Source organism: Hyaena hyaena, unplaced genomic scaffold (genome assembly GCF_003009895.1).
Source record: "Hyaena hyaena isolate Hyena2069 unplaced genomic scaffold, ASM300989v1 scaffold_101, whole genome shotgun sequence".
Classification (NCBI taxonomy): Eukaryota; Metazoa; Chordata; class Mammalia; order Carnivora; family Hyaenidae; genus Hyaena; species Hyaena hyaena.
In genome coordinates this window covers 3677749-3690468 of record NW_024080733.1, presented here as the reverse complement: position 1 = coordinate 3690468, position 12720 = coordinate 3677749, and the positions used below count along the sequence as shown (strand labels likewise).

Genomic DNA, 12720 nt, shown 5'->3' with positions numbered 1-12720 from the left:
CCTGTTCACACAGGGATGCGTCAACACCCCATTAAGTACTTGGAATATTAAGGATAATTAACTTAGATCTAGTTCACTTTTGGTTTGATCTTTTAGAAATGACAATGCTGTTATGTCACAGACAGAGAGCCCTCAAGAGCTTACATTTTTCTGATGAGTATGCTACCTGCCCTTCAAACTCCTGCATTAATCCTGGTAACAAGCAGGTATTTTCCAACCTTTAGAGAAATCATCTCTGGCCTGAAAACTCAACCACAACTTGCACTTTTGTCTGTTTCAGCATATAATGACAAGATTGTGGCATTTCTCCGCCAGCCAAACATTTTTGAAATGCTGCAAGAGCGTCAGCCAAGCCTGGCGAGAAACCACGCACTCAGGTAAGGGCTTGTCCTTCACCCTGTAGCTCTAGCTGGTCGTCCAGGTGCGACGACACGTCTGTGGAGAGAACGTAGAAGCTTATGATGCGTTTTGTTCATACATTTAATCATGTCTTGAATACTCCAAATGAAGGATCCAGGTATTCTAATGTTCTCTGAAGTGCCACAATCAGAGATAGCCATGTTGCCAAGTTATATATTATTCATACAATGCTAAAATGATTTCCATTGGTTTGGAGGGAAGCACAGAGAAGGTAAAATAGCTTTCATCAAATAATTATTTATGTAAAACACTATATAAAATTTTATTCAAATATAATTAACATATTAATTAATGTCATGTTTGTTTCAGGTGTCCAGTATAGTGATTCAACAATTCTATAGGTTACTCGGTGCTCATCATAATCTGTGTACTCTTAATCCCTGTCTCCTATTTCACCCAAGCCGCTGTCCACCTCCTCTCTTGTAACCATCAGTTTATTCTCTGTTGTTAAGAGTCTGGTTTTTTGTCTGTCTCTTTTTTCCTTGCTTCTTTTGTTTCTCAGATTCTACACAGGAGTGAGATCATATGATATTTGTGTTTCTTTATTGATGTATATCACTTAGCATTATATCCTTTAGATCCATCCACGTTGTTGCAAATGGCAAGATTTCATTCTTTTTATGGTAGAGTAATATTCCATTGTATATATACATATATATACCACATCTTCTTTATCCATTCATCTATGGATGTCTACTTGGATTGCTTCCTTATCTTGGCTGTTGTAAGTAATGCTACAGGAAACACAGGGGTGCATATATCTTTTTGAATTCAGGTTTTCATTTTCTTTGTGTAAATACCCAGAACTGGAATGAATGGATCATGTAGTAACTCTATTTTTAATTATTTGAGGAACCTCCATATTGTTTTCCACAGTAGCTGCACCAACTTGCACTCCCACCAACACTCCATGTTGGTTCCTTTTCCTCCACGTTCTCGCCAACATGTTATTTCTTATGTTTTTTATTTTAGTCATTCTTACAGGTGTGAGGTGAGATCTCATTGTGGTGTTGACTTGCATTTCTCTAATGATGAGTGATGTTGAGCATCTTTTCACCTTTTCATCTGTGGGCCATCTGTATGTCTTCTTTGGGGGGGAAAAAAAGCTATTCGTGTCCCCTGACCATTTTTAATTGAGTTGGGGGGGGGGGGTTTGGTGTTGAGTTGTGCAAATTCTTTATATATTTTGATATTAATACTTCATGACATATTTGCAGATACTTTCTCCTATTCACTAGGTTGTCTTTTTGTTTTGTTGATGGTTTCCTTCACTGTGCAAAGGCTTTTTATTTTGGGGTAGTCCCAATAGTTTGTTTTTGCTTTTGTTCCCCTTGCCGAAGGAGACATATGTAGAAAGACGCTTCTGCAACTGATGTCAAAGCAATTACCACCTGTATTTTCTTCTAGGAATTTTATGGTTTCAGGTCTCACATTTAGGTCTGTAACCCATTTTAAATGTTTCTATTTTTTAAAATATTATTGCTTAATGGTAAACCAAATACTAGATGAACACATTCAAAAATAAACTGACAAGCAAACAAAAAGTATCAAAAGTATATGTTCAAACTACTTAAATCTTACTGTCCATAAGTGTCACTGTTGCATGAGTGTCTCTGAAACTGAGTCACTTCATTTGGAAAGGACAGCCACCAAAGTGATGAGAAAATATCCTCCGAACTTAAATCCCATGTTTTCTCCAATATATCCCAGCATCGCTCTGCTTCAGCTGACTTTTGGAAGCTGGCAATGCATGATGCTTCCGTGTGTCCCCTTAGGGCTTGAATTCTTGCTCCAGCTCTTAGGAACCCTTGATCGAGGCATGTTGTTCAGCCCAAATCTGCCCTTAATCTCCTTGGAAACAGGGTCACCAGGTGGACACTGTGGAGATGCTTTCATGGGTGTGTGTGTGTGAAGGATCAGGCAACGTGGGTAGGAATGCAGTCACTGAAGCCCTCTGATTCCTCACCTCCTATTTGGTGGTCTTTTGAATCTAGTTGACACCTGTAATACTCTGCCTTGACTTCCTCAGTGAATCACCAGCACCTGAAAATAGTCTCTTTGCTATTCAAATTCCTATTGATGATGCTGGAGTAAATTATTCACTGTCCTTGCCCCTCCACACACACACCCTCACTGACCCCTCTTTTCCCTGTGTTTTACTCTGTGTGAATTAGAGCCACCGTCTTCCCTACTGCCTTATCTCAACTCCTCCTTTTTTCTCTGTCTCCACACCCAAACATCTGCCTCCTCACTTTCTCTCTTCCAGCTTCTCTTTCCTTCCCTGTCATGGCCTGTGTTTGGGTGCCCAGCATTTCTCTCTTGGATTTTGTAGGAATCTCCTAGAAGATGTCCCCTATCTCTCACCCTGTTAGAACCCGAATTACCTTCTTTTAGCAAAGATTAAATCATATCACTACTGCCCTTCAAAAAAGCTTCCCATTGTGTGTGAAATAAAGTCAGGATTTTTCAGCACAGTTTCCGTGGTCTCCAAAGTCTGGCCCTAACCTAACTCTCCATCCCCGCGCTGGTTTTTTACTCTAGAGTCTTCTACCTCCACCAAACAGTCTGTCACCTCCTACCTCTGCCCTCTGGGAATGGCTTTTCTCTTAAGAACTTCTTAACTCATTTTAAAGGCTCAAACCAAATGCAAAGATTCACTGACCCAGGCAAACTTTAGTATTTCTTTTGCCTTGTTTGGCAGCATTCCTTTTTGTACCTCTAGGGTATTTTTTCACCAGCTCTCGTAGCTGCCTCTTCCGATGTCTCCCTACAATACGTGAGCCCCTTAGAGCAGGGCCCTCCTTTCTTTGCCTCTGATTCACTCCCCCCCAGAACCCAGTCCTCTACTTTGAAGATAAGAAACACTAATTACATTTGGAGTGAATGAAAGATCTGTAGCATGGACTGGTGAACTTTAGCACAAGTGTTTGTCATTTCCACTTATGTTCAACTCTACCCATTTCATTACTGTGCCATTTACTTGTGGACTATTCTCTGACTCACAGTACATCATAATTTAAGGGAATTTCTAAGGGATTTTCAGAGGAGTTGTGCTACCTGAAAAGCTTCTGAGATCGTGGTGCTCTTGAACATTTTTTATGTTGCTGATTCTACCACTAAGTAATGAGTTCACAGCTTATTTTTTGGAGGAATTTGAACTCACCAAAGGCACTAGAGTCCCATTTAAGTTTTTTAAAAGTGAAAAATGTAATCCCCTGGGTAAAAGAATGCACTGTTTTCAAGGGAAAGGAAATTATCTTCTGTACTATTGCATAGTATCACATTATAACAAAATCTAAGAAACGTTTTAAAGGCTTTGTTGCAGTGCAGAATTGTACAATTATGATTTTCCAGATACGGGGGAACGTGGAATTAGGACATATTGGAATTTTAAAAATCTTGGCAATTATTTAGTACAGAAACTAATAACTTCTTTAAGATATGGATTCTTTTAAGGACCTGTAGATCCAAGATGAGACCCCAAATATCTCATCAAAAGCAGACGGTCCACAATGACTAAGAGGCCGTGGATTTAGTATATGTGCTGCCGAAGCGAGCACTAAGAGGCCATGGATTTATAAAGGGAGTACAAGAACAAGACGTTGCTCTTCAGGGAGCCAGGCACTACTCGCTATGACTGGGCCTGTGCCCGCCCCCAGACGTGCTGTAAGGGGGAGTCAGCTCCATTTTAAAGGTCCAGAAATTGAAAAGAAAACCTCCTTTTCCTATGACACTGCCCAGAGGAAGAACTTCCTGCTTCCTCTGTTGTCCCCAAGTAGAGACTGTGACCCTGTTCGGCCATTCTTTTCCCAGGGAACCATGGATCCACTGTCTTGGGTCCACAAAGCCAGTTGCTAGGTTAGAGGGTGGAGAGTGAGTTCTCAGAAAACTGTGTCCAGCAGACAACAGTGAATCATAAGGAACTCACATGTAAAGAGGGAAGGTGGAGCCCTAAAACCCAATGGTTAATGACATCTGTTCACGTTAAGGGGCATGGTAGCAGTCCTCATTCATTCATTCTTCCTTCAACTAATGCTTTTATTGTGCCACTATTCTGGATCAGGATTGTAGTGGATTTGTGTATGCAGTAACAAAGCAAAACAGACATTGACCCTACTTTGCATAGTATTTGCAATCTATTGAAGAAGACAGACAATGGACAAATTTGACTTTTTGTTTTCCTTAAGCCAAATATATAGCTATAGCTTGTGTTAAAGGCCGCAAAGGACAGGATCAGAATTCAGTGATAGTGATAGAAGAATGTCAAGGATTTCATTTGGATTTTAAGCTTCGAGGTCTTTGAGGCCACAAAGGGAGATGTCAAGATGTCAGGAAGGCAGGTGGCTCTACTGAATTGAGTTCTGAGGAGAGTTTTGTGCTGCAGTTTTTCTGGTGAGCTAGGGATATATGTTGGAGAGGCAGATGGCATTCTTGCCTTCAGAGATCCTTCCTAGTTCCGATGCCTTTGGAGTTGAGTTCCAGAGGCATTTGGAGGCCCCCCAGACCACCAGGTCTGCATGAGATTTTCATATATGTGAGAGAGGATGCAATGTCCCATGAAGAGCCACTGAAAGTCTCGGAAAACTATGCTTGGCTATCTGATACCTGGATGTGGTCTATGTGGGCAGTGAGATAATAGAGCCACTTTGCTGCCCTAGTAGAGCTGACCCCCTTTGGACTTCATTTCCTCAGGGACCCTGGGAACAAAGGACAATCACTAGAATGTTCTCTCCATTTTTTCTCTAGACAAGGAGACCAGGGGCTTACCCACATATGGGTCCCTGGGGCAACAGGATAATGTGCCCTAGGGGCATTGTCACTGGGGGGACATGGATTTGAGAGTCCTTTGTAGGGCTGAAGTCAGTTAACCACAAAAGTCTTCCAAACAAGAGGCCTGTGAGGTGGTATCAGGATTTAGAGGCCAAAGCTCAGGAACATGGAATTAAGAACATAGGGACACCGAGGAAGAGACAGTGGGTGGAGGAGGCATGAGTGCTTTCACTCTTGGCTGGGCTTCCACATCCTCCCTGCAAAATGATGTGCACATACATCTGCTCCATTTTTTCAAACCCTCAGTCAAACCCTACCTATACTGATAGTTTGGATCACAATGAGTTTCTCTGTTTAATCCTATTTTGTTTATCTTTGTAGAGGCCAAAAAGTTTCCCTTTTAAAGAATATGTGAACTAAAAGGTCAAGTTTATTATATTGTTGACTGAAAATATGCAAGTAATGATGACATTATTATAATCAGAGAGAGGGAAAAAATGGTATCTGCAGTATTTTTAGAAATAGGTCATTTAACAAGTCATACCTTGGAGTAAACTGAGTATAGGGTGTACTGGATGGCTCTGTATTAATTTCTTACAACTACATGTGACTCGAAAATCATCTCAAAATGAAAACTTTAACAAAAAAGAAAGTTAAATATTACAAAAAATTAATCTGTACATCTTCCCAGATTTCTGTGGCATCTCTTCAAAAGGAAAATTTTTCACTTCTTTGACGCACGCATATGGAGGAACAGGTGGTGAAGGAGGCTTGGTGCTTGCACTCTTGGCTGGGCTTCCACATCCTCCCTGCAAAATGATGTGCAGCCACATCTGCTCCATTTTTCCAAACCATTGAAAACCACTAGTTGTGGCATTGTAATATCTGAATATTTGTTTTTGGATTTTTAAATGTTTATTGGGGGTGGGGGTGGGGGGACAGAGAGAGAGAAAGAATCCCAAGCAGGCTCCATGCTTCAGCACAGAGCCTGATGCGGGGCTCAAACTCACACATGACCTGAGCTGAAATCAAGAATCTAACACTTAACCGACTAAGCCACCCAGGCACCCCTGGAATTTTTGAATATTTGAATGTCAGAGAAGCAAAGTACAAAGTTTATTTGATCAAAATAAACGTTATTTATCTACACGCTCCTTGGAATAATTTCCCAGGTTATAGTTGGAGGTCATGAAAGAGAGAATGAAAATTGTAATTAAGCAGAGAAATCGATGTCTGTGCTCAGGCTGACCTAGGAGACTCTGGATTTCTGAACACTAGACCCTCTCTTACCCGGTGTGGCATTATACGTTTTCCATTAGGCATAAGGTTTCTCAAGAGATGCCCTCTTGCATCTCTTCTCAAGTTGTCCTCTTGCTCAGGAGCCTCTGGCTCCTGAGCTAGTCCTTCAGCGGCTCTCCTTATCCATCTTCACTCCCGTCATTGCTATCTGAGGTCCTACCTTTGTTGTGTTCCTCGACTTCCACCGCTGTGTGAGCCTGAGGAAGGTGGTCCCTATTAGAGCATCATGGGAACCTGCATTAAAACATTGAACATGTTCAATGCATTAGAACATGGGAACTGGGCATTAGAACGTTGCTATTCAGCCATGTTGGCAGAGACAAAATGAATCGGAAAGGGATTTATTCCTTAGCTTATGTATTGGTATGTAATTCTTATTCTCTTTCCCACATTATTCTAGGGAGAAAATCCATTACATTCGGACTGAGGGTAATCATGGGCTTGAAAAGTTGTCCTGTGATGCAGATCTAGTCATTTTGCTGAGGTAAGGAGCTAAGCCTGAATCCCTCTGGAAAAGCTGCTCTGGGTAGTTCTCCGCTACAGCTACAACGGAAACATTCAGCATTTGTTCTAGAGGATTCTAGGGACTGCAACTAAAGTAGGGCCCCGCCCTTGTACCTGCTGTCCATCGCTTTCTTTACATTTACAACTGGAGTATCAAGAATTGTGTATGGTACTTGATGGAGAATTTACTTTTGCAGGATTAATTCGAGTCTAAAATAATTCTGAGAATTTGCACACTGGCTTGTGCCTATCAAAGTGAACCTAAGTGCTTTTTTTGCCTTGTGAGAACTGTAACCACTATCACCCCAGTTCATGAACACTCCCTCATGGACAGAAAACTAACATTTTTCCTTTCTTTCTTTTCTTTATGTCTTTTTCTTCTTCTTTCCCCCCCTTCCCCCTCCCCTTCTTCCCCCCTCTCTTCCCCCTGCTTCTGCCTCTTGCCTCCTCTTCCTCTTCTTTTCCTCCTCCTCCCCTTCCTCCTTCTTCCCCTTCCTCCTTGTTTCTCCTCCTCCTCCTCCTTCTTTTCTCACTTTGCAGTCTCTTTGAAGAAGAGATTATGTCCTACGTCCCACTGCAGGCTGCCTTCCATCCCGGGTACAGCTTCTCTCCCCGCTGTTCACCCTGTTCCTCACCTCAGAACTCCCCAGGTAACCTGAATATTTGGCATTCTGTGTGCTGTAGAGGCCCCTGTGTTTCCAGATGCAGACGAAGAAGGCCAGTTCTGCATATGTCCTTCCTCCCTTCCTCCCCTTCAATTTTCAGATTGAAAGGACACTGTCAGAATCGGGTGCTGACAATTGCTGCCTGTTTTTGTAATGCCCCCAAGCTACAATGCGTTCTACATTTTCAAATAATTTGAAAATGTTTTTACAAAAACAGTGTTTCATGACATGTGACAATTATATGAAATTCAAATTTCAGTGTCTATAAATAGAATTTAACTGAACCCTGGCCACACCTGTTTATTTATATATTTTTCTATAGCAACTTCCATACTACAGCAGCAGAGCTGGGTAGTAGCAATGAGACCAGATGGCCACAAAAGCCTAAAATATTTACTACCTGGCCCTTCACAGAAAAAGTCTGCTGACCCCAGCTCTAAATTACTATTGTAATCCAAAAATACTCTGCAGGCATTTAAAAGGGACAAGCCCTTTCTGAAACATTCTGCCTTATGACTCTGAATGTTATTAGATACCAATTTTAGTAACTTTTTGTTAAAGTGTAAAGGAATTACTGGGTAATATGGTTACTAGGGACCACCATTATGTACTCACGAAGGTGTCGAAGAGTTTTCTTACACGTGAAATTGTTCCCCTACAGTTTTCTTTATGTATTAGGATTAATTTACCCATATTACAGAAATTCTTTATAGGCATTTTCTGTTCAAATGAGGAAATTTATACTGAACTGTTTAGTGAAAACCATAAGCTTTTGTTCCTGGGTTCATCAAGCTAATGAGTGTAAGTCAAATCCATGCTCCCAAATGGGATCCAGGAAAGTTTTTCCTCAGTTGTTTGGTCATAATAATACCTTGTTCTAAGCCTTGAGGATAAACCCGAATTTCTTTTTATAAATTTAAAAGTAAAGAGAGATTAGATAGATAGATAGATAGATAGATAGATAGATGTAAAGGGATTTCGTTTCAAAAATCTAGTAGGGGGGCACCTGGGTGGCAAGGTCGGATGAGCTTGGGCTCAGGTCATGACCTCACAGTCATAAGATCAAGCCCCACATCAAGCTCCTCACTGGTCCTGGAGCCTGCTTGAGATTCTGTCTGTCCCTCTCCTTCTGCCCTGCACATGCACATTCTCTCTCTCTCTCTCTCTCTCTCTCTCTCAAAAAAAAAAAAATCTAGGAGGTTCCTGTCTAACAACTTCTAGAATCAGAGTCTGAGCTTGGCTTTTGAAGCCAGTGGAGAAATTCACAAGAGACACAGAATTTAGCAGTGTGCTCAGCCCCTCAGAAGGAGTGTCTCACTCACCATCACTCAGTACTGCCATAGGTTTCTAAAACTAGAATATCTTTTAGTTTGGATCTTCCAAGTCACGTCACTCAGAACTGTCTCTTAGAGGTAGTTTTATGAATTGCTAAAATCTGTTTCTAAGTCAGTATCTCCTTGTCGTCATTTCCTCCAAACCAGTGTACCAATGACATTGCTAAGGAAATGCCCAATTCGCGCTCCCTCTGACACACAGCACAATTGAGATGCCATGGCCCAGGGAAAAAGAGGACAAGGAGCTTTTCCAGAGCCAGCATCAGGACAGTCAAATGTTCCCATGCACACAGGATGACTTATTTGTGGGGAGCAGAGCCTTCCATTTGGGGGAACCTATTGGTCTGCAAGATGATCTGCCATTTTGTTATAGAGATGGTCCCAGCCTGATAAAGCATCTGCACTTTGGTTGGAAGATTTGACAGTACAGTATGCTTTTAACATCATTACGTGAGCGAGGTATCATATTACAAAGAGGAAAAAATAAGACAGAATAAAGAGTTACTTGCTAAATGAGAATTGCTTATCTGACTTTTATAAAAGGAATCAAGTTGGGGCGCCTGGGTGGCTTAGTCGGTTAAGCGTCCGACTTTCGCTTAGGTCATGATCTCGCGGTTCTTGGGTTTGAGCCCCGCGTCGGGCTCTGTGCTGACTGCCAGCTCAGAGCCTGGAGCCTGTTTCAGAGTCTGTGTCTCCCTCTCTCTCTGACCCTCCCCTGTTCACGCTGTCTCTCTCGCTCTCTCCTAGAAATAAATAAAACATTTTAAAAAATTTTTTAAAAAATAAATAAATACATAAATAAAATAAAAGGAATCAAGTTTCCTAATGAGCCATTACTAATACCACAAATCCAAACAATCATTCAGTTTATTTTAATTCTTTATTCTCCTAGCTCTGGCCATGAGGTCCTAGATTATGCAGTCCAAAAATTTTGATGTTAAATTTTGTAATTCTCATTTCTCTAGACTTTCATAAAATTTATCTGAATACATCTGATTTGCTACAGATATAGCAAATCATAGATATTTACGCCAAAGTACTTTGTTAAGCATAAGTGATTAGAAAACTACATCATGGGCAGTGGTAATACCAGCAACAGTAAAGGTCATATTATAAAATACACTGTAATCTACTGGACAGAAAATGATACTTGCACCTATGGACTTGTATTCTAGACCTGCCTGTAGCCTGAAACCTGGCATTTCACTGATGATAAGTCTTTTCAAGTGGTGGCCGTTGGCTCCCTCACACCTTCGGTGCTGGGGAGCCCAGAGGCGAGGCTGGTGCCCTTCATGTTTCCTTGTTTGTACCAGTCAGCTGTCTCTCCCCGGACCCCTGGTTGCTGCCATCTGCCAGCCTTTTTCTTATTCCCAAGGCCTGTGGTACCTGTCTCACAGTCTCTCTCTCCTTCGCCAGGCCTTCCATCCTCCTGAATGACTTCAACATCCACAAGGATACCCATTCATTTCCCTGGCCTTCTGGTTTCTGGAGTTTCCTCGTCTGGAATGACCTGCCACTTCCCCACCACAACCACTTTTCCCACAGTCACCTTCCCACCTTGTTGTCATCTCTAAAATCACTGACCCAGGCATTCTGCTCCTGCCCAACACACTTACTCAACTGCTCTGCCCATTACCATCCTGTGCCTTCATCGGGGCCCCGACTTCACGCACACCTCTCCTTTCCTCTCTGTCCATCCCTTATCCGGCACAGATTCCATGCTTCATTATTCCAGTAATATCTGTGCCAGTGATGTAAACTCTACAGCCCTCTCCATTTTTTTTTTTTTTTTTTTTTACAGAACTGTGCCCCTAGACAAGCGTACTATCTGCATCCTCTACTTCTGTGCTCAGGCATTCTTGGGCAAATTCACCTGACAGGGCAGATTATAAATTATAAGTTAGTCATCTCTCACCTCACATGGACCTTGAACACCCAAAAGAAAACTCTACCATATTTCCTTGGTAAACTTCTCTCCTGCAGTTTCAAATGTTTATGCTTCCCTCAAACCTCCAACCCTCTGTGTCTCTTCTAGAAAAACTATTCCCTTCTCCCTTCACTGAGAAAATGGAAGCCATTAGGTAAACACTTTCTCAAATGCCTGCTACCAATCCCACAAGGCTACGAAGCCTGCCTCTCCTTCTGTTCCACACCTGTGCATTAGAGGAGGTCTTCACTAAAGTTACTGTGACGTCCGGGCTCGCAATCCACTGGGTAATTCGCACATTTAACAAGAAACCACATTTGATATCATTGACTGATCTCCCTCTTAAGTCACCTCTTGAGTTAGCTTCTGTGACACTACTGTATGCATTTCATCTACTACTTTGGCCACCTTTGCAGATTCATTCTTCACTTCCTGCCATGCTCGAGGCTCAGTCCCAGGTTTCTTCTCTTCTTTCTCAACCTATGTCCCTTTCCAATAGTCCATTCAAAGGTAGTGCCATCAAAGACCAAGCTCATGATCTCCCCCACAGATTTGTTCTTCTTCCATTGTTCCCCATCTCAATGACTGTCACTGCAGTCCCTTCAAATACAAAATCTGAAGCCTACTTCTCCCTCACTACCTATGTTCGGTTCACTGCCTCCTAAACACATCTCCAGTCTGTCTACTTCTCACCTCCACTGACACCACCCTAGTCCAATTTAGGGCTCTCTAAATCCACCTGAGCCCTCTCATTTTTTCCCTCTACTGTGGAAAGACTGATGTTTTCATAACTCAAGTCTCAACATGTCAGCCCTCGTGCAATGGCTTCCTTTTGTGCTCAGCATTAAACAAAACTGTTTAACAGAGTGAACATTATCCTGTTTGGTCACCTCCTGGCCACCTCTCAACCCTTGTTTTGCATCACTCTGATCCTTATGCCCCATGCTCCAGATAAACTGGAGCACCACTTTCCATTCTGCTGCAGTACCTTTGCACATGCTGATCCTCTACCTAGATTGCTCGTCTCCCAGCTCATCTCTTGTCTTAGTTCAATGGAGGCCTTTCCTAAATAGTTCAGTCTAATTCATGCTTACTTACTCTGCAGATATTTCTTAGGACAGCCTCCCTGAAGTTGGCCAAAGTATTTATGATCTCAAAGAACTGAGTTCCATTCCTTCATGGGCCGCAGTCATCTCAACTTGTAATTATATTCTCATTCCTGTGAGTTTGTTGGTATCAGTCTTCTTTAGAATATAAATTCAATATCTGGAATATAGTAAGTAGTAACTGGACTGGCTTCAATAACTAATAAATATAGCATATGTTATAATTAAATATAATTCTATATTATACTTTATTAATATAACTATTAATATATTAATAGTATAACTAATAAATAATAACTCTTAATTAGTTATTGAAGGGATAAGCTGTGTTTCTGGCCATCTGTAAAACTAAGAGAAGAAACAGGGCGCCTGGGTGACTCAGTTGTTAAGCGTCTGACTTTGGCTCAGGTCGTGATCTTACAGTTCGTGAGTTTGAGCCCCAAATCTGGCTCTGGCTGACAGCTCAGAGCCTGGAGCCTGCTTCAAACTCTGTATCCCTCTTTCTCTCTGCTCCTCCTCTACTCATGCTTTGTGTTTGCCTTTCAAAAATAAACATTAAAAAAAAACTTGTAGAAGAATGTTATTTTCTCCACTCATTTTTTTCATTAAAAAGTATATAAAGATAATAAAGCATTTACAAAGATTCTGAACAATATAAAAACTCTCTACTATATATAGAGTGAACAAGTTCTTGG

At 41.6% G+C, this 12720-nt stretch overlaps 1 protein-coding gene across 1 annotated transcript in view; it reads left to right on the top strand.

Annotated features, from left to right (window-relative positions):
- Positions 1–12720, top strand: part of HECW1 (HECT, C2 and WW domain containing E3 ubiquitin protein ligase 1) — a 166664-nt gene that overhangs the window by 100883 nt on the left and 53061 nt on the right. The window contains exons 14-16 of the mRNA XM_039235666.1: positions 281–377; positions 6890–6973; positions 7534–7643. Of these exons, the coding sequence (XP_039091597.1) occupies positions 281–377; positions 6890–6973; positions 7534–7643 (291 nt within the window). The remainder of the gene's footprint in view (positions 1–280; positions 378–6889; positions 6974–7533; positions 7644–12720) is intronic.